Below are 23,199 nucleotides of genomic sequence, written 5' to 3'. Positions count from 1 at the left end.
TCTCAGTGCCACTGAGTGGCAGGTCTGTTTGCCTATTATAGAATCAGATTTTGTTTCCTTTGGTTTGAATTTTCACCTCAAGGCTAGGTCTAACTTTGAAATTTGTTAAAACTTTTGAGTTTAGTTATAGTCCTTTATAAAAAAACACCTGCTATTTTGCTTTATAGAAAGAGAGACATATCCTGTTATAACATTTTATCATTAACGTATTAAACGATATGTTGTGTTTCAGTGTGTCACGGGAAGAAGTGAATCAGTGAAGGTTTAGTCATTCCAATTTTGTTAATACCTTTTTTGTGAACTTTGTTTTTTTTTTTTTTTTTTTTGGGATTTTTATTTGGATTTGCTTTCTTGAAGGTGATCATGGTGCTCCAGCCAAGTATACGATTCTTGAACACTCAGTTGTCATTCATTACATCAATCTATATATCTCATTAAATCATGAAACGGGTATATCTATTTTACGTGTGTTTGATCACAAACTTATTTTTTCCTTAACTATCATCTTATACACTTTCTATTGTATCGTCGCTGTCATCTTCATCGGTGTGGAATCGGGTTCATACAGCTAATTTCGGAAGCTTACGGTTGCATATGAGGTTGGCATTGCAACGGTTTTGAAGAATCATTGTTCAAATGCAGAAACTGCAGATAAAAAGGTACAAGATTTAAACTTTAGATGTTGGTGATGAATCTTAAAAAAAGGGTATGATTTTTGTTCTTTGATGCAACAATTTTCGTATTTTTTTTTTGTTGTGTTTAACTATTTTTTGATGTTAGATTTTTGACGTGGGGTTTTGAACGAAAGAACAATTTGGTGGCTAACTTGGTGGCTAAGTGTTTTGATTTTGATTTTTTTAACTTTTTCTTTGGATCACAAGTTTTAGGTGATGCTGATTGTTTTTAACCTATAGCTTTTAGTGACAATATACTAGGTTTCACACTTTGCATTTGGGTTCTTCAGATTTACACTTCACATCTTGAGTTTATGTTGGAATAAAATGATATCATCCTTGTGCAATTTAATGATTCGCATGTCTATTAATTTATTTAAAATATTTAAGCCACTCCCACCTATGTTAAAATTTGAAGGTGAGCTATTTGATAAAGTTGTAAGTCTCAGCTCTCCAAGCAAGGTCAAATGGATGTATTTTGGTCATTTGGTTTCCATGGACTCATAAATCTAATGCATATTCACCGGGTCTATGATGAACGCCTTAGTGAAGAGAAGCTAGAAGATTCTTTCAGCAGCTCATTGATGGTGTTGAGCATAACCATAGTAAAAGTGACCCGTGCAAAACTTCACTAGTTACTCATCAACTTTTTTCCTTTTTAAATTTATTTTACCAAATTCATCCCCATTAATTACCCAAACACCTCTTATTTTAGATTTAGATTATTTTTACCTTTTTGTTTTTCCTTTTTCCTTTTGATTTTATGTTTTTGCTTTATTTTTTTATTTGATTGTTTTTTTTTTCCTTTGTATAATTTAGATAATAGAAATGATTTAGCGGGTGTTTAGTAACACACTTATTTTCTAGGTAAGATTTGCATGTTGGGAATCATTTGGTAGGTGTTCATTACTCCTCAAAATTTAATAGAGTGAATATATATATATATATATATATATATATATATATATATATATATATATATATATATACACACACACACACACACACACACACACCGTTGTAAAAGTCCCGACTAGGTCCCGATTAATCTTCGATTAATACATAGGCGCTACTCAAGCGATTAGATAGCGCCTAACGATTAATCATTGCATACATAATGAGTGAAACATTATAAAACAATGAAATTTTAACATTTTGAAGAAGTTTTATCTCAATGAAAATTATTTGAGGCATGATGAGTGTTGTATTATTCATATTATGCTATTTATTTATCATATTAGTGGTATTTACGAAGTTTGATATGATATTATTTTTAAAATTCAACAATTTAGCAATTAATGGTACCCGATTAATCTCCACCTAGCTGATTAATCATTTGATCTCAGTCCGCCGACTACGTACCTGTCATATATATATATATATATATATATATATATATATATATATATATATATATATATATATATATATATATATATTAGCAAATGAAAACACCTAAAATATATAGAACGCGATAACAATTCTGCACCAACCAATTTATAAATTTAATATTTGAATTACATTGCAACTTCTAAAATCTAGGGACAATGATTTTAGTTACTTCAAAATTAATAATATTTGTAGTTAATAGAACAAAAAAAATATTTTTTTATCACTTTCACGTTTTTTTTCTTTTTATACAACTTCAATCACAAATAAATATATTTGTATTTACAAATAAAGTTTTTGTTCAAAAACTAATATAACAAATAGATTCCTGCTCCATCACAAATGATTAAATTTTTATTCGCAATCACAAATAAATATATACTTCTATTTACAAATAATACGCATCAAACATGAATTCAATGTTTTTTTCATCAATTTAAAATAAAAAATTTCAAAAATTTTATCATTTTTTCACAAATGAATACATGTAATCACAAATAAATATTCTTATTTACAAATGAATATACATTAAATCACTGTTTTTTGACGAATGCAGGGTTGCTTGATCAGTGAAGAAGACGTATCAATTAGGGTTCTCTTCAAAAATTCATGAGCGTAGGTATAGAGACGTGAGAGATGATGATGGCTGATATTAAGGATCAAGCTGATAAAATTACCTAAGTATCTTTTTGGTATATTTTAAAATACCGAAAATATTTAAATTAAATGAAAGTTTTAAGTAACTAAAATCATTATCTCTACATTTTAGGAGTTGCAATTTAATTTAAATATTAAATTAGTAACTTAACCTTATAAATTGGTTGGTCGAGAATTGTTCTCGCGTTCTCAACGTTTTTGGTGTTCTCATTTGATCCTATATATATATATATATATATATATATATATATATATATATATAAAAGATTGGGTTGGAAATGCATTAAAAAATGAATGAGAAAGTTGATTCCAACTCCACCATGGTGCGGTGAGAGGCTTACCGTAGTGTGGTGGTTGAGGTGGTGGTTTAGACAAGATTTCGTTGTAGTTTGTAGGCAACATTACCACGATGTTGTATATGTGTATCGCGATGTAGTCACAACGTAGTTTAGAGACATGTTAATAGATATTTTAGGGCTCATTTTCTCTCAAACACACCCCCAACACTCTAGAGCGAGGCTCCAACAATTTTGAGCTTGAAGAAAGTTCTTAGGGAGATAAAGGGTGATTGTGGCAAGGTTTGAGTATTAGAAGCTCCTTGAGGTACAATCTTCTCAATTTTCAAGCTTTTAGGGCTTTAATGGTGTTTTGGTGATTTGAGCTAGTTATGCAAGATTAGTCATGAATAACTTGTTAGTAATTTTTAATAATATGTTGAGAAGCTTAATACAAGATTTCTATGGAAGTTCTATGTCTAAATTCATGTTTTGATTATTAGGGTTAGAAACCGTAGCTTTGGAAAATCATGAAATGGTTAATGTGTGTTACGAACTTGTTATATTAAGTATTGAAAATCTTGATTAGGGTAGTTTAACAGGTTCATTGAAAAAAGATTGTCAATAAGGAGTTCCACCCAAAATATGAGATTTTGGGTAGAAATGTTATTGAGCTCTTAATAGGTTAAGTTTTGTTTAAAAGGGAGCTTAATTTATATGGATTGTAAGGGTGGTGGCAAAAGTGGAGTTGGAGTTCTCCACAAGAAGGTTTGAAGAAGCTTGGAAGTTGGTTGTCATTGTCTTCAAAGAGGTGGGTCATACTTCCCTTTAGAATATGATGTTGTGGGATAGATTGATGTTAAAGTATGTGGAAATGAATATGTGAATGTAAATTACATCATTGTTAGATAGAGACATGTTGGATAAAATGTGTTATGTGAATGTTATGTTTATTATGATGTTATGTGCATATGTATGTATTGAGTAAAAAATAGGTATTGCAATAAAAAAGAATGTCTAGAGTTTTGTATGGGAACTTTAGAGATGATAAAGACCTGTTAATTGTCTACCGTTAAGAGTAAAGATGCATGGTCACTTATTTGACTAGTTACGTTATGAAGTACATTAACTAATGAATGATTTTATATATATTATTGTTTCCATGTGTTTACAGTTTTAGATAGCAAATCATAGAGATAGTGGACCTAGATGCATCAAGAACTTGGAATGAACTTTTGTTTCATGTATTATTCTTATTGCTTGAATTGTGGTTAGGATATGATTGGTACACCCGTATTTTTTTATTGAAATACTTTTGGAAATATTTTTGAAATTCTGGTTTTGTAAACAATGAGAATTACTCTTATATTTTCCAGAATTTAATGTGAAATATTTTATGAAAAATACGGGTTGTTATAGCCAACTTGGGAGGTTTCAATTCATTTAAGTAACGAATAAGTGTATTTATAAAATGATCATTTATAAGCAAGTTCCTATGAAATTTCTCATTCCTATGAAATTCGTGACAAATACCAAGGGAATGTCGAGGAAAATGAAGTATTTATAAATTCCTAGGAAAAGCAGGGATAACTGAATGTATTTATAAAGTCATTTTTTTTATCTTTCTGCTTAAAAACGATATGATTTATTTTGTCATAACAAAATTGTTAAAAAAATATTAATGAGGAAATATCTGGGAAAGTTAAGTATTCATAAAGATTTTAGAAAATGTCTTTTCTAGGAACTTTGAGAAAATCAAGTTTCTAGTTTTTTCTAGGAATATCCTCATTAATGTGTTGGAATCCTGATAAATTCTTTTTCCTCGAAAACATGAGTAGAAAATCCATCTTTTTTTTTTCTAGTAGCGGTCACAAAAGATTTATTCGAAAACAAGCAAACTGAACCCTAGTTTTAAGTTGGTGGATGAAACTGTGGAAGTTATGCGAGCAGTCAGATTGGTTGTATACGTTCCTTTGAAACGATCAAATTGCTTTCATTCAATTTCTACGAGTTAAAAGATAAGAATAGATTAATTGAAAATTTTGGGTGTCATCTATTCGATTTGAGAGGTCGAAGATTGTGCAAAAGTCGGTATGGGTGGGTAACAAAGGCAAGAACGGTCCTAATGCTGTTAAGTTCACATAAAATATTGAGAAGCAAGGGAATGAATCCTATGCGGGCACGATATTAGGGAGTAACTCCAAAATATGAAAAGAGAAGGTAGTCTAACGATGATTATATTGCTCTAGATGAAAAAGACCTCGATCCTGAAGTCCTATTGGTCGTGGACGCTGCCGCCTGTATTTTATGCTGCGTAAGGGACATGAACCATATTGCTAACTTGCCTAAAGTCTTGAGGGACATGAACCATATTGCTAACTTGCCTAAAGTCTTGAGGAAGGAAGATTTCGAGGAGGTGAAGTGTCTCTTACATTGGTGGAATGTCGCCTACTAAGTTCATAAGTTCATATCATAAAATGAACACATAAACATCTGATAAAAGACACATGTATTAAAAACATAAGTAACTAAAAGTCTAAAACAATGTCGTGCACCTTATCCCATTTCCATGGTTTAAGAAGCATAATAGCATTTACTCAAATATGTGAGACTTATAGCCATTCTCATGTATGTGTTAACCATCCAAATACATGTGCAAAATGATTTATAAAACTTTTAAAAGCCATAAACCATATAACATATAGACACAAATACATATTATTGAATCCTTGTCAAATTGAACATATATACTATTTATTTATAGAAAATACTTGTGAATTTAACAAAGAATTCAATCCGCCTTTATGAATTGTAGTTCCTTATCAAAAGTATATACTGTTCCTTTCAACATTTTTGCCACGACACTCATTTCATCGTAATGTATAGTTCTTGTGACACTTTCACTTTCCACCGCCTCTAAATTGTTGTCATTTGGGGACCAAAGTTTGAACTCATTCAGACCTCCATCATTCCATGAAACACTCACAGTTACATTCCCACGTGCCTTTAGACCTTTCACCGATCCACTCCCCCATTTATCTTTAGGAAGTGCCGGAAGCAAGTAAATATCATTCACGGTGCTTTGGATCACCATCTCTGCTATAGCTGCACTGAAACTGTACATCAACAAGTACAATTTCAGTATCTCCAAACATACATCATTTATCCATTCAACATTTTATTAATTATAGATTATTCGGCAAACATATGTAAAATATGGTAATTTGTAATTACCCGAAATTGCCATCGATTTGGAAAGGCGGATGTGCGGTGAATAAATTACTATAAAGTCCACCTTCATAGTTGGCTTCGTTTTCAGGGTCAACCAAGTCAAACAAATGTTTGACCATTCGGTATGCATGGTCACTGTTGTGAAGTCGGGCCCATGAAGCCGCTTTCCATGTAGTTGACCACCCGGGACCCTCCTCTCCTTTTTAAATAAAAATGTTGAATCACGTAAATAATGTTTGATATATATCAATCTATAATACTATAAGATCATATTTTCAATTTTTACAAACATAACATGATTTATATTTTCAACCATACATGTAGTTTCTTTAAGCATTGTTTCTTTTTCAATTAAAAAGACTTAACCCCACAATCTTTCTAGGAGAAACCAAATACATTCTCAAGTTTTCCTATGTTAGCCAATTTCACGAGTTTTTTTTTTTTTTTTTTTTTTTTTTTTTTTTTTTTTTTTTTTGAAGAACTAGAATTATATCTTTGCAAAAATTTATGTCAATTTGCAATAAATATTACTAAAAAAACTTTTTTTTTCCCGCTAAATAAGTTGGTATTTTGTAACAATTGTTGAAAAGATGATGATTTTATTATTGATATTATGATATGACCTTCCATTTTTTTTGGGTTAGTTTATCATAAAATGTGATATAGTAGCACCTCTTTTATTAAGAGTGACATCAGCAGCTGTACATAGATCCGGTGTTTTATCAACCGTTATTGTATGCCCGGGAAACAATCCAAATAGGTGTGAAATATGGCGATGATGCACATCTGGATCCTCAAAATCCTCCGCCCATTCCATAATCGAACCATCTTTACCAATTTTTGTTGGCTCAAGTCTCCCTTGAGCTTCAACAACTTTCTTGATCAAATCATCTTCACCTTTTCCCAAAACCTGTTTGTTTCCAACCATTCAGTTGTCATACAGTACAATCCATGACATGACAGAACAAGTTGTACTGTGTTATACCTGAGCAGCAGATACAACTGCAAAAAAAACTTCTTGAATGATCGACACATCCATGGTGGTTGAATAGCTGACACTAGCTGGTTTACCATCAGGTGTAGTGAACATGTGTTCGGGTGAAGTTGATGGGTTAGTTTGAAGAAATCCTTCTTTTCCTTCAATCAACCAGTCCAAAAGAAAAGAAACACATCCTTCTAGCAACGGGTATGCTTTTGTTGCTAAAAAATCCTTTTTTTCAACCAAAGTCAGCATATATATTAATATATGTGAAGATAACAAAAAAAAAAAAAAAAAAAACCCGAGGGTCTTACTTTGTTCATTGTATAAGTATAATGTTCCCATAAATGGGTACAAAGCCATGCTCCACCCATGGGCCATAAAGCCCATACAGCTTCACCACGATCAGGTGATGTTTTGGCCCATATATCCGATACTTGGTGTGCAACCCACCCGTTTGTCTCGTAGTTTACCTTTAGCATAGGGGTAAATTAGTCATTTACTATTTTGGCGCTTTTTCATAATAAGAAAATAGAAAGTTCAAAGTCGTCTTACTGTTGCGGTTTTGGTTCCGTTTACAGAAAGTGATTCAATGTAATCGAACAAAGGCTCTTGGCATTCATGGAGGTTGCAGGAAAGTGAAGGCCAGTAATTCATTTGAAGATTGATGTTCAAGTGTGGTGCACCACTGAAAATATATATAAGACAATAAAAATGGTTTTAATTTCCATTTTGTAAACAAAAAGGTCGGATTCGGAATGGAATAGCTTACTCCCATGGTGGTGTGACTTTATCATTCCATATACCCTGAAGGTTTGCAGGCTGAGTTCCAGGTCTTGAACATGAAATAAGAAGATAACGACCGTATTGGAATAGCAGCTCGATCAACGAAGGATCTTCATCTGTTTTGAAAGATTTCACCCTCTCTGATGTTGCCACCATGTTCTCTGTCACATCTTCTGAATCGGTTTTCGAAAGATCAATCGAGACACGATGAAAAAGTTTCTGATAATCATCCAAGTGACGAGTGTAAAGTTGTTCATATGAAAAATCCTTGACCGAATTTAAAGTATTCAAAGCCTCAGATGTAGGGTTTTTCGTTGAATCAGAAGGCTTAGCGAAAGGGCTTTCAAATGAAGACGATGCAGCTAAAAGTATGACACCCCAATCACATCCTACGACCTTAATTTTGTTGTCTTCTGTAACAGTTATGGTGCCGATTCCATCGCTAATTCGCAAATCAAGGATAGCAGAAAACTTAATTGACTCAGAGTTATCGTCATTTTCGGCTCTTTCCATAACGATCTGATTTTGAGCATTCACAGATGAACGATGAGGTAGCTGGCTATTAAGAGATACAGTGAAAGACAAAGAACCTGATTTGTTTGCAGAAACTTTGGAGACGATGAGTTGATCAGGGAATGAGGCGAAATATTCCCTCGCGAATTCAACTTCTCCAATGGAGTACCCGACTTTTACTGTAGCGGTGTTTAGGTCAAGCTCTCGTTGATACGTTGTCGCGTCGTAGGCAGCAGCAGTGTTGTCGAATTCGAGATTGATATCGCCCACAAGCTGGTACGCCTGAGAGAGAAAGAGAAGAGAGATTAGATTGTATTTACATTCAAGTTATAAAAGGAAGGAAAGTTTGTGCATCAATTAAAAAAGTAAATGAAGAAGCATACGGCGGAGGGTTCGCCGGATAATTTGACGGCAGCAGTAGTAGCTTCGGCATAGTTTCCGTCGTCCACAAGTTTTCGGACCTCGGATAGTGCTTTTGGGGCATCTGGATTTGTGTAGTTACCTGGACTTCCTGTCCACAATGTATCATCTGCACAAACAAATTTACAGTTAGGTAGTGGCCTTGAGTTCATCGACCTCCATTTCAACCAAACAAACGACTATTTGCCTTTATTATTTCTGTTTTACATTCTTTTATTTGTTTTAGTATTTAAATAATCATAAAAAAATAAAAAATAAACTATCATCCTTTTTAATAATTATGAAAAAAGAAAAAATAAAATCAACTGCTCTCTCTCTCTCTCTCTCTCTCTCTCTCTCTCTCTCTCTCTCTCTCTCTCTCTCTCATCTTCATTTTTTCCTGCGGCCTACCCCCAACGTCAGCATTGCTGCCTACTCCGTCCTTCCTATCGACCCATTGTCGGCCATAGCTTCAGATTAATGAGCATGAACTTTATATGGGTTCTCTAAGTTCATCTTCTTCCTTTAGCTGCAACTTCTTCTTCGGGGGTGTTTGGCTTAGCTTTACAAACCCCAAAAGTCATTTTTGGAAAAGTTACAAAAAGTCAGGATTTCCTGACTTTTCAACTAGTTAAACTGGTTTAGCCCCTCGACCCTTGTTTCTTTTGGTTAGCTGCAGTTAGTTTGGAACACAAAAGAGTAAAGAAAAATATAAACCTCTCGGTTAAACATGTTTATTCGAAAATGAATAAATACCCCAAATATTTCATTATTTGTTTATAATAAGTTTGAAGTCGAATTCAAAAGTAGATATATTGATAATTAGTCGTTATTGAAATAAGTAATAGATAAATAATGATAGTAATAAAACAATATAAAAAAATATAATAATAATAATAATAATAATAAGATATATAATAATAATAATAATAATAATAATAGAAGTATGCTTAATGTCACTAATTCAGTTTAATTAGTAATATTTAAAAAAAAATCTGTTATAAATAAGTTTAAAGATTTTGATTTGGTTTTCAAAAAGAATAATATATATATATATATATATATATATATATATATATATATATATATATAATTTTGGACATATTTATTATATTTTGAAAAACAATGTAATTTATACCCTAAAAATAGGTTTATTTAGCATAACCATTATAGTAATTGGAAAGAAAAATCATTATTTTGCAAACAAATTATAAAAAACAGGCATTACTTTTTCTTTTTCTTATATTTTATTGTTAGATAATTTCCAGTAAAAAAATATATGCAATCCGACGGTATCGATTGTGTAAAAAAGCTGTTATTAATAATTTCTATTTTAATAAAGTTAAAAATAAACTAAAATTTAATATAAGTTTAGCAATCATTATGCTTAATTAATCTAAAATTAACTTAATTTGCAATATTTCATTCTCGATCACTATTATTATTTCAAAATGAAAGCACATCTTTGAACAAGTATTTTCTTTACATGCACTTCTATTACAAAATAAATATGATGATTCCATTTGTAACTATCAAAAAAGAAAAATAAAATGTAAAATGGTATTGATTATTAACTGAAATTATCACTTTGATCTAAAAATGTTTGGACTAGCTAGTATTAGTGGTCTAAAACTTTTATTTTGTTGAGGTTTTGGTTTAATTTTTTTTGAAAATATTTAAGTTGACAGATTAATTTGGACTAAATTTGTATTAAAGTCTCAGGAAAAATATAACACATATAAATAACATAATAAACTTATAGTAGCATGTAAAAATATATAAGTTTGTTACTGGATTTTATTGGAAACTTCAAGAAAATTTAAATAATTCATTTTATAAAATCACTAGTAAACCCTACATAAAACAATCTTAGGACAAAAAACGCCTAATCAACCCCATCTGATTTCAAATCTAAATTAAATTCTCTATTGGTAATGAAAAAACATTGCTAACACAAGACAAACGTTTATGATATATATGTATTCGTTGTCTAATTGTCTTTTAGATACCAATGATTAAATTTAAAGCTACTCGACTAAAAGAAAATTTTATTTGAGTTATATATTATTTTATTAAATAAAAGATCATTTTATTGTAGGGTCATAAGTTTGTAATTCCCCCACCGAAACACGTCTAATGTAGGGGGGTGTTTGGTTTATCTCGCCCAAAGTTTTTTGTGAAAAAGATAGAATGCAAAAGATGTTTGGTAACACCATTTTAAAAACTATTTTTTTTATTTTTTATATAAGGAAAAATGACTTTTTGGAAAAGTCAGGAAATACTGTCTTTTTGTAATTTTTGCCAAAAGAACTTTTGGCTCCCAAAAAGATAAGCCAAACACCCCCTAGGTTTATCAAAAATTATCTAAAGGTATATTTAGATAGACAATTTGTATACATACCGCAATGTTGTATAACCCTGATGTGATTATTTATGTGAGTGAAATGGTTACTTGTAGTATAACCTTTTAGAAATTTATGAAAAAAACTTTATGATGTTATCAATGAACCATGTCAATTAGCTTTTAAAAAAAAACCTAATTTACCGATCAAATCCTGTATAATATGTTATACTTTATACTCATTAAAAATATGTTATATTTTATACTCATTAAAAACAGTTGAATCATCGAATCAAAAGTTATCTATATCCGAAATTTCATTACGAGCATTAGCAGTGTAAATTAGTCGAGTCGAGTTTGATCTCAACTCGTTTAAAATTCATGGGGTTCGAGCTTGAACTTGGTTCGTTTCGAGTTTTGTTCAAAGCTCAAGGTGGACTCGTGGAGGATTTAAAATGTTTGAGCTTGGCTCGGTTAATAATGAAATATCAAGCTCATTTGTGTGTTTTAAACTCCTTTTATCATTATTTGATATTTAATATTTAATATTTACTTATTTAATTATAATTTTAGTATATAAATTTAAAAATAAAAATATGTTATATAAGTATGCATAGGCTCGAGGTCGGCAGATGAACTCTAGCTCGAGCTCTTTTGATAAATGAGCATGAAACTAACTACAAGCTCACCTCGAGCTCGCTTAACTGAGTTTGAGATGAGTGGCTAGCGCTCATGTGAACCCTAATTATGATACAACTTTGGAGAAAATCAAGATCAGTATCCAAAATTTCATCATAACAGATATTTGACCAAACCATAATAGATTTGAAGACGTTTAAATGTATGATATCAATAAGAATAAGAAACAAGTCATAAAGTTGAGAGTGTAGTGTTCGTACCATTGAGATTGATAGTTTCAGAATAAACACCACCCCAAATCATTCCACCAAGACGCCCATTGCCAATCGGAAAAGCATCTGTCCAATACTTAGCTTCTTCCTTGGATATAACCTTCAATACTTTCTTCTCATCTTCAACCACTCCACCGACACCTTCATCTTCCATTTTCACACACCTGCACACACACTAATGTTGTATGGTTGATCTATTAATGGAAAATATGGTGAAAAGGGGCAAGAAAGTCAGCAGAGGGCGGCCGAGGATGGGGAATCGGAGGGCCAAACTATTTAATGATTACAGGCTCTAACAACAATGGCGTTTATCGCGTGTGTGTGTGTGTCATGTGTGTGGGACCTGTGTGTACTGATTTCTTTCAGCATGCGCCATCAATTATGGGTTTCGCGTTTACTCATAAGATTGGTATCTTATATCCTTCCTTCACGTTTAATCCTAAACACTCTATCGTTTTATTCCATACTTAATAATGCTTTGGACGAAATTACCCTCAGGGTTAGGGATAGCTCTCTGGAGTTTTTCTACTTGATGTTGAAGGCCCGTATTTCATTTCCCATTTTACAATCCTATTTTAGTTGGCCTTGTAGTGTTGGCTTCATTTTGTATTTTGATTTTGCTCATTTCTGTACTGTTTCCAGCCTGGTTTTGATTTTCTCTAATGCATTTTGCTGTTAAAAAAATAATAGAAAAATGAGGTTAAAATTCCCTAATTATTTCTACCAAGTAAGATCAATTACAAAAGATGCTTCTTGAAAATCGCAATTTTTTTATTTAAATTTAATGCTATTTATTGGAAACACTGCTAGGAAAAAAAAAAAAAAAAAAAAAAAGAAAAAAAAAAAACTTTTAATGAATGATGAATTACAATGTACACTAAGGGGCTATTTGTTTTTTTTTTAAGATCTGCGCAACCACTTTTGTCTGCGCCGCACAGACAACGCGTAGACATATGTCCTTACAGAGTGTTTGTTTTTCGGAAGTGCGCAGATCAAAAAACGTTTGTGCAAGGTCTCCCTGACGCAGACATGGATCACTGTCTTCAGACCCCATTTTAACCTAAACAATAAAAACATGGGTCACCGTGTAGTTTTTTTTTTTTTTTTTGCTGAAAATAGATTTTTAATGTTTATCATATGAAATTAAGTTTGAAAAATCAATTTATTTCAACAACTGCAGACGTTAAAAACAAACAGTCATTTTATTACAGACTGCAGACATTTGGTCCACCTCTTCTACCGCAGAGTCTTGCAGATGTGGTCCGCAGACTACAGACGTTTTGGCTTCAAAAAAACAAACAACACCAAATTTCATGACAAACAAAGAAGTTTCTCATTATATCCATCGTGTTAATTATTGTCAAACAAAAAATACATGCTACATTATTCAAATATGTTTGTACTCGTTAAAAAAACTCTTTAGCTTTATATTTTCAAATCATGGGTTCAAAACATAGTCATGGGCGTTCTAGGGTTCTATTGAGCATTTCCATCTCTCACACTCTCTCCCCCTTAGCGCTTCTGTTTCCCTTCTCCACCACCTGCATCGGTCACCACCATAGTGAACACCATTTGCACCGTCTGATGCTCCAACCTTCGGTCACCTTTTCTTCAATCACCCACAATCATCTTTATTGTATGTCATCTCTTGGCTCCTCTAGGTCAAACACGTTTCGCTTATTTTGGAGGTTGTGTTGTCAATGTCTTCTAATTATCGCATGTTGAATGCCTCAAACCTCTTCCATCTCATCGATTTATAGGGCTCTCTCGGCACCCACAGGCTATCGATTCCATCTTGTTTTCATATTTAGGGAGTCATCGGCCAACAATCTCTCATCATCCTTTCTATCATGCAAACCCTTCCTCAATCCCCTTATCTTCTGATTCAAATATATCTTCGTAATTTCATTACAATAACAAGCATTTATATTCTTCAAACTCCTAGGCACTTTAGCCTCACCGCCACGGCTCTTACTAAACGTGATGGAAAAAGCAAAGAAAAGTACTCTTACATATTCTTTACACTACATTTCTAGTAGAAATTGCGATGTAATGCACATGTTTTTATGTTTCTACAGTAACCAGGTAATAAGGTGTTGAATTGTTTTTTACATTACTTTTGGTCTTGTACTTTTAATCTAGATTAGTTTTTACAAGTTTTGCAAAAGTCGTTAGGCATTCATAGGATGGTCAATTCAGGGAGTACTAGATTGGGTAATTTATAAGTAAATTAGTTTTAAAAGAATTATATATTTAATAAATACCATAAGTTTATTAAAATTTATAACAACAAAACAAATGATTTATAAATAAGTAAATATATGATCTATGTTAAATTAATTTGTCAATAATTATAGTTTATTTGAAAAAAGTTAGAAATCCTGAGCTTGACTTAGTTTTTCCAAGTTCGACAGAGTTCGTTGAATTGGATTGATTTGCTCCAAGTTGGACCGAGTTTGATATATTCTGATTTTTACAACACTTATTTTTACCAAAACAAAATGAACACGATCAATGCAAAAATACTAACCATGAATTTGTGGTTGTGGTTCCCAAAACACTTCATTTAAATACAATATCTAATACCTATATTCTTATTCAACCGTAAGAAGAAAATAAAACAAATAGAGTGTGAACAATCAACAATCATTTCTTGTTGAAAGGAGTGACATTAGAAGTGAGTGTTATATTATAGACTAAAATGATCGTAATGTCTTTGTTCAAAACGAAGAAGGGGGACATACTAAACGTAACCACTCCCTTGGTTGGGGTTGTGCCGCCCCGCCTCTCGATCTATACACAGTTGAGGAGGCCGATCACGAACGTTATAGGTGTGGGAGCGACCCTGGTCAGGGAAGGCTAAGACGACGCCTCACATATGGGTAGCAAGAGGGCGCTTATGCCCCGACGGTGGGGCCTTATGGGGAAGGGCCCAACTCACTAGGGACAACACACCCCCCACTTCAAGCGCACCTATGTATCGACTGAATCACTCCCATGCGTTGTTCAAATGAAGCTCATGAGTTTATTAATCAACCAAGAACAATTATTATTTTCGTATTGTGTCTTGATCTAAGCAAGGAACCATTGTTGATATTTTTCTTTGTTCTACACCAAGCTCGCAAATGATTAAAATGTTTGTATTTAGTCATATTATTCAGATACTTGATCTCGATCCCAATAATAAAAAGTATCGGCGTTGGTGATGAGTGTTAGGACAACATCACCCAAAAGTGCACAAAAGAACAAACAGAAAGAAAATTGGTTGAGGCCTGTGTTAAATACAGTTTCCTTAAAACAAATTCACTCTATATGGATGTTTGTTTCCTACGATACAAGAGCGGAAAGCGATCAAGATCACACGAACCCTGAAAAAGGCCGGAAAATACCTTGGTTGCAGAAGTAGAAAGAAGCAGAAGTAGAACTGGAAGAGAGAAAGAGACGATTCGATCATCTGGTGTTACCCAATCAGTGAGAGAAATGCAATATTTATACTGCAAAATGTAACTGATATGATTAATTTGAAATCGTAACTGTAAGGAATTAAATGGCCCAATTACTTTTAATTTCAGGTTTATAACTGTTAAATGAAAAGAAATTAATTACAAAAAAGGTCCTTGAACTTTTCTGGTCGATTGGTGGTGCATTCGTGTAACGCCCGTGTTTCGAGGCTAAGCATTGATGCGATGATGTAATAATCTAGGTCAACTGTTGTAACCTATTTTAAAGTAATAAAGATGAATTACTTGAATATTATGTGAATTATGTGCTTTTATGTGATTATATAATTGTTTGTAAAGATATAATAAACATATGCGTAAAAAAAACGTTAGACAAGCCCATTATCTATGAAGAAATTTGTAGTGGTTGTGACAAAGATTATGTGGATATAAAGAACGCCGAAATCCGAGTTATAACAAAGAAGTTATGGCATGTCGAAGTTTCGCGACAGAACCGGCACGACACTACGTGATGTAAAAAAGTGAGTTTACGATGAAGTGCTTTTTAGCCTTAGCAATCTAAACGAAAGTCGTAGTATTCGCTAAACTGAGAGCGTGCATAAAAAGAACGCACAAATCTGACTTCGTATGAGAAAGTTGTGATTTTTCTAAGTTTCAGTTTAACAGTGTGCAGCCCGGAGTTCGAATATTAGATCGAACGGTTTTTGGCCGACACAACCTAAACAAGAATTGAAGGACTCGTTAATAGTAGCTCAACAGTAAAAAGACAGATGAAAACGGACGTCGGATGAAGAAGTTAAGAATTTTTAACAAATTTTCATGTCTCGGCCCGTTAAAAATATAACTTTAAAAATAAAGTTAAAATTAGCTGACGGAGTCTAAACAAAAGTTGTAGAGTACGTCTCTACCTACGCGTGGATATAAAGAACGTCAAAAATTGAGCTCATATGCGAAAGTTGTGAAAATTTGAAGTCGGGATGACAATTTGCGAGCTGTTCGAGGAACGCCCCGCGTTCTCGCATCACTTGGTCTCGGATCGGCCACGATGACCCAACGGACTTCAGATATCTGTTAGTATGAACGTGCAGCATAGGCCGGAGCGCCTTGCGTCCGAGGTATGCCCTGCGTACCCTCACAGGAACGCCCCGCGTAGCCAGCAGCCTCACGGCTATAAATAGGATGCGAGGCATCCCGTATTTGGAGTTGGCAGCGGTAGTATTCGCCCTAAAGATGCCCATGAGTGAAGGAGAAAGAGTATTGTCAACAACAAGAAGACTTGATGCCAATATTCTTCTAAAAAATAAGTACATTCAAAACATTTTGGATGAATCCAGACCTTTCTAACTCTGAAAGAAGAAGTGTAAATAAATCTTAGATAGGCCTGAAAGATAGATAAATAGAGAGAAAAGAGAATACTTGTAAACATTAGAAGCAAAACTTAAGCAAACTCTATAAAGTTCTAAAAGCAAAATAAAAGCAACATTTGTCTTTGTGTTTTAAGAAAGAAAGTAAAAGAGATTTAGAGAACAATTAAGTCATTGAAAGTATGCCAAGATCTGCAATCAATTTGTTTAGTGTCTTCTCGTCCAATGCCTTAGTGAAAATGTCAGGCAGTTGATTAGTGGATGGGATGTAGAACAACTCCACTTTTCCTTTTTGAATAATGTCCTTGATGAAGTGATGACGGATATCGATGTGCTTGGTTTTGGAATGCTGCATTGGGTTCTGTGTCATCTGAATGGCACTGGTGTTATCACAACAAATAGAAGTTTTTGAAAAGTTTAGAACATAATCTAAAAGCTGATTTTGAATCCATAGAATCTGAGCACAATACCTTCCGGCGACTACATATTCAACTTCAGTGGTAGAGCAAGCCATATATGTCTACTTCTTCCTGCACCAGCTCACCAATCTATATCTAAGCATTTGATCCCCTCCTAAAGTACCTTTGCGATCAACGCCACATCCACCATGATCGGAATCAGTGTATCCCACCATAGTAAACTCAGAATCACGAGGATACCATAACCCAATATTGGGTGTATTCTTTAAGTAACGGAAACTCGTTTTTATAGCGAGAAGATGTGATTCCTTAGGACAGGCTTGATAACATGCACATAATATGGTAGCAAACATAATTTTAGGATGACTGGTAGTAAGATAGACCAGTGAACCTATCATTCCTCAATACAAGGTTGTATTCAAATTAGCGCTAGTTGGATCGGCGCCGATAAACACCTATGAGGGCATTGGAGTCTTTGTTGGCTTGCAATCAGAAAACCAAACTTCTTCAGCACGTCTGTAATGTATTTAGCTTGACAAACAAAAATTCCATTAGTTAGTTGTTTAACCCGCAAACCAAAAAAGAAAGTTAGTTCACCCATCATACTCATCTCAAACTTCTTAGCCATGATTTCAGAGAATTCTGAACTTAGCTTCTCATCAGTGGATCCGAAAATGATATCATCAACGTACACTTAAGCAAGAATGATGTGAGATCCTGAATGCTTGATGAAAAAAGTGTTGTCAATCTTTCCTCGTTTGTAATCACTTTCAAGAAGATAACTTGCCAACATGTCATACCACGCTCTAGGTGCATGCTTCAAACCATAAACAACTTTATCAAGATGATATACATGACTTGGAAACTCTTCACTTTCAAACCCTAGAGGTTGCTTTAGAAAGAATTCGTCTTGAAGATCTCCATGCAAGAAGGAAGTCTTAACGTCCATTTGATAGAATTTAAAGTTTTTGAATGAAGCAAAAGCAAGAAATAGAAGAATTGCTTCAATTCTAGCAATGGGGGGAAAATGTTTCATCATAGTCTAATCCTTCTAATTGAGAAAAAAATTTAATTCACAAGTCTTGCTTTGTTTCCTATGACGATCCCATATTCATCCATCTTGTTGCTTTAGAAAGAATTCTTCTTGAAGATCTCCATGTAAGAAAGTAGTCTTAATGTCCATTGGATAGAATTTGAAGTTTTTGAATGAGGAAAAAGCAAGAAACAAACGAATCTCTTCAAGTCTAGCAATGGGGGAAAATGTTTCGTCATAGTCTAATCCTCCCAGTCGACAAAAACCTTGAGCCACAAGTCTTTCTTTGTTTCTCATGACGATCCCATCTTCATCCATCTTGTTTTTGAATACCCAGTGAGTGCCAATGAGAGTTTTTCCTTGAGGCATAGGAACAAGATTCCACACACGATGTCGCTCAAATTCATTTAGGTCATCCTACATATCCTTGATCCAGTCAGCTTCTTTCAAGGCATCGGTGACATTCTTTGGTTCAATCATTGAGACAAAATTCACAAACATGCAGAAGTTGCTGTTGACTCTGCTACGAGTGAGAATCCTAGAATTTACATCTCCAATGATTTGAAATTCCAGATGACCACGAAGAGTTATAGGATTAAAACATTCATTCGTATTATTTGGAACAAAATCTTCCTGATTAGATGCCTCAGCTTCTTCAGAGATGACATGCTGATCTTTAAAGATAGGTTGAGAGCTTATAGTTTAGTCAACATTGGGAACAACAGGCTCGGTATCATTTGGCAAGAAATCAGGAACAGGGTCTGAAGGACTGTAATTAAGTTCGTTCAAAATGGATGAAGGATGATCAATCCGATCATGAATTAATGAGTCTTCATCGAATGTGACATGTGCAGTCTCCTTAACATTTTTCCTTGAAAGATTAAATACCCAGAAGGATTTGGATACACTAGAATAACCTAGGAACACTCCTTCATCATCTTTAGCTTTGAACTTAGAGCCATAATATCTTTGAGTCAAAATATAGAGAACACATCCAAACACATGAAAGTAAGAGATGTTTGTTTTCCTACCTTTAAGTAGCTCATAGGCAGTTTTCCTATGACACTTAACAATGATGGAACGATTTTGGTTATAACATGTTGTGTTAACAGCTTCATCCCAAAAAAGACCAGCTTCAACTACCATAGTTCTCCTAGATTCAATTAGAGTTCTATTTCTTCTTTCAGCAATGCCATTTTGTTGGGGGGTTCTAATAATGGAGAAGTTCTGAGAGATTCCTGATATTGAGCAAAATTCTTCTAGGGAAGAATTTCTAAATTTAGTTTAATGATCACTACGTAATTGCCTGACTTTATGATCATAAAGAACTTTCCATTACATAACAAGTGAAATGATTTCACAAGCATCATGACTCTTCTTCCTTAAAAAGACTACTCAAGTAAATCTTGAGAATACATCCATAAAAACAAGATAATAATTCTTTCCAACCCTTGACTTAATCAGGACCAATCCAAAAAGATCCATATAGAGAAGATGAAGAGGTTGGAGAATGCAAGAACAAGACTTTTGCTTGAAGGAAGACATGGTTTTCTTTCCCTTTTCACACGTGAGCATAGTTTGTCTTTGACAAATTGTTGATGGGTTTTGAGAAAAAGAACATCCTATGTGCACATGCAAAACCCTAAAGCTTTGGATCTAGATTTCTTTATTGTACATGCAAATTTATCCAAAGCTTGCAAACCCTATCTAGCATACTATGAAACGAGATCTATAATAAAACAAGTTTAGATGATACCTTTCAATAGTTGCAAGAATCTTCAATCTTCAAGAGCTTATTATCACAAGTGTAATACCTCTAATAGCTTACAAACACCAATGCAAGAAGATGATTTAGAAGAGAGAAGGAGAGAGCCACAATTTTGGCTCTTAGGAACTCTAGGGTTTCTTGGGTAGCCGAAATCTGTAGCCCTGGGGTCCCTTAAATAGCTGAGCTGCTAGGGTTTCAGTCAAAACCCTAATTGGATGACTTAGACCCTAAGCAGCTTCAAGAACCTTCTGGAATAAGGCCCCTTGGACGAAATTAGAGTGGGCTTCCACTCTAAATTTCGTCCCCCCTTATATCCATAAGGATTCATAGCCGAAACTCAATTATCTTATAATTGACAGTTCCAGTTCCCCTTATTTAATTAATTTCTTTTAGCCACATAATTAATTCTTAACCAATATTAATTAAACTATATGATTTCTCTTTTAATATATTATTCATATAATATATTAATAAACCATAATAACCTCTCTCCCTCTCTCTCTCTCTCCATAAATTGCCCTGTCCCATTGCTTTGGTGAAGGCAACCCAAAAGGACCGTACACAATCGGATCAAGTACATACCAAATATAGTTATGGGCTTAGACACTAATCCAATAGTCTCCCACTTGGATAAGTCTAGTAACTATAAATGCAAGTATGGCTTTAGGATCCGATTAGAAATCTTAGCTCTCAAAGACGTTGTCAAACTATGATCTTATCAGTAATATGTCCTTTAGATAAGGGATCGTATAGTCCTCCGTTCTAGATATCTTGCAGACAATTACATGGAACATAGTCATACTTATTGTCCTGCAGTTTGTTTCTCGATCTCTGACATGGAACTTAATTGAACACATCAATTCAGTCCTGACTGAGCCCGACACATAAGTCAAACCAAATCATCGAGGGGCCCAGATATCACTTTTACCCTCTTAGGATAAAAGGAACATATAAACTTTGACTTATATGCATTTACCATTTACTCATCAAATCATGCACAACAATGCGTTTTATAACATCAAGTTACTGATGCGTTTACGCATTATCAATGCACAACCAACTTGCAAACAATAAACCATATATCTAGGTTTAAAGACTATATGATATTATCCTCTTGCAATCACTCGTGATAAATTCCATGAAGTGATACCAGCAAGTGTGGGTTTAATCCAATGCTCAAATCTTATTCATAAGCACTCATGAACGTTGCAACAAACTTTTGCTATGTCTAATACACTTTAGACAGTCTACAAACCAATTCATGATAGTCTTCTTTCATACCTACTTCCAAAGTATGAGCGACTGTGGACTGTTCGAATAATCTTATTATTCAGGAAGTTAAAACATGCAAAGTGAAACAATAGGTAAATAATTAACACAAGACAGTAACTTTACTCATAAGTAATACTCATTTATTTAATCATCAAATGTTAATTACAATTTATCTATTACACGTTTCGAAGCTATCCAATATACACTAATATCGTCCTTCAGCCCAATGCTCCTAGCGTGCTGCAAGTGCTAAACCCTACTAAGTCCCTTCGTAAGGAGATCTGTTGGGTTCTCTTCTAACGATACCCTATTCACTACGAGGATTCTCTCTTCTACCCGATGTCTAATGAAGCGATATTTCCTGTCGATATGCCAGGATCTGCCATGATCCCTCGGTTCCTTGGTCAAGGCAACCGCTCCTTCATTATCATAGAAAATCTCCATGGGCTCCTTTATGGCTGGCACAACTCCAAGGTCTCCAATGAAGTTCTTCAACAATATCACCTCCTTTGACGCTTCGCTCGCCGCTATATACTCTGATTCGCATGTTGAATCAGCTACAGTCTCCTGCTTGGAACTTTTCCAAGTCACTGCTCCTCCATTCAGGGTAAAGACCCAGCCCAACTGAGAACGTTAGTTGTCTCGGTCGGTTTGAAAACTGGCATCACTATACCCTCACACCGTTAATTCATCACTCCCACCGAGGACTAGAAACCATTCCTTGGTCCTCCAAAGGTACTTAAGAATATTCTTGACTTCAGTCCAATGTGCTCTTCCAGGGTTCCCTTGATATCTGCTGACCATGCTCAAAACGAATGCCATATTAGGGCGAGTACAAGTCATAGCATACATGATCGAGCCATGATTTTATTGACGAGAACAATTATTTCTGGTGATTGTGAGGATATTGATGCCAATTTTTTTTTCCTTTCTGTTGTCTTCGAGGTGGTAAGTCAACAAAATCAACCACTTCTGGGTCATGGTTGAATCCGGGTGAGAATTATGGATCTGAAGAGGTGGTGTAGGCGTTGGATGAAGATGTTTTGTTCTTTTGGATGGAGGCGGGGAGTCTTCACCGACTTTTCTAACACATAACCATATGTCGCGACATTTCAAAATATCCTAAACTACTTCATGTGAAAACACTTTTATTTTATAAAGCCCTCGATGCTCGATTTGTCTCGATTTTAAAACATCAACCGTGGATCTCCCGCTTGCCACACTGTTCAATTTTTGGTTGAAGATTTAGTTAACATCGCTACATTTTTTGGAGATCCTTCATTTGGAGTTCATTTGGTGCATTGTACGATCCGAACCTTCTAGTTGAGCTTTAGCAAAAGCCACCTCTTCGTATCTTCAGAAACGTCGATATACGCCTTAGCCAACCTCACCTTTTGTTTTTTTGGTCCATTTCTTTGACTTTTTCCATATTATATAAGCATGTGTGGTCTCAACGATGGGTTCAGGTTCATCGCTTGTTTGTTCATCATGGACATGAGCGCGTTCATCGCTAGATTTTTTAGATTCTAGGTTTTGCATTTCTAAATATTACAGGAAGTGTATAGAATAATATTGGTATTGGGTTTCTCGAACTGATTGATTATATTGCGTATAACCGATATTTTCTGGCAAAAGACGGAATTGGTTGTAAGATTGTTGAATCGAGAGTGAATTATATTGTTGTTGATAGTGTATGTATTGTGGGCAGTTTAGATTTAGGTTTCTAA

At 34.1% G+C, this 23,199-nt stretch overlaps 1 protein-coding gene across 1 annotated transcript; it reads right to left on the bottom strand.

Annotated features, from left to right (window-relative positions):
• Positions 1–5,697: 5,697 nt before the first annotated feature.
• Positions 5,698–12,532, bottom strand: LOC145054024 (alpha-L-fucosidase 2-like). The gene is made up of 9 exons (XM_079002158.1): positions 12,144–12,532; positions 8,888–9,033; positions 7,978–8,786; positions 7,761–7,893; positions 7,520–7,678; positions 7,212–7,436; positions 6,899–7,136; positions 6,230–6,425; positions 5,698–6,111 (listed from the first exon to the last, which is right to left on the bottom strand). The coding sequence occupies exons 1-9, from the start codon at positions 12,307–12,309 to the stop codon at positions 5,787–5,789; spliced, it is 2,397 nt and encodes a 798-aa protein (XP_078858284.1). The 5' UTR covers positions 12,310–12,532; the 3' UTR covers positions 5,698–5,786.
• Between the last annotated feature and the right edge of the window lie 10,667 nt (positions 12,533–23,199).

This window comes from Lactuca serriola, chromosome 5, assembly GCF_051521515.1.
Source record: "Lactuca serriola cultivar US96UC23 chromosome 5, Lser_US96UC23_V15, whole genome shotgun sequence".
Lineage (NCBI taxonomy): Eukaryota > Viridiplantae > Streptophyta > Magnoliopsida > Asterales > Asteraceae > Lactuca > Lactuca serriola.
This window is presented reverse-complemented; position numbering and strand designations above follow the sequence as displayed.

Bases quoted from the DNA above. Each gene is read 5' to 3' on its own strand.
- LOC145054024 (XM_079002158.1), bottom strand. From the start codon at position 12,309: ATGGAAGATGAAGGTGTCGGTGGAGTGGTTGAAGATGAGAAGAAAGTA. The intron at 9,034-12,143 runs GTACGAACACTA...TTGTTTGTGCAG, and splicing joins TGAAACTATCAATCTCAATG to ATGATACATTGTGGACAGGA. The intron at 7,894-7,977 runs GTAAGCTATTCC...ATATATTTTCAG, and splicing joins AAAGTCACACCACCATGGGA to TGGTGCACCACACTTGAACA.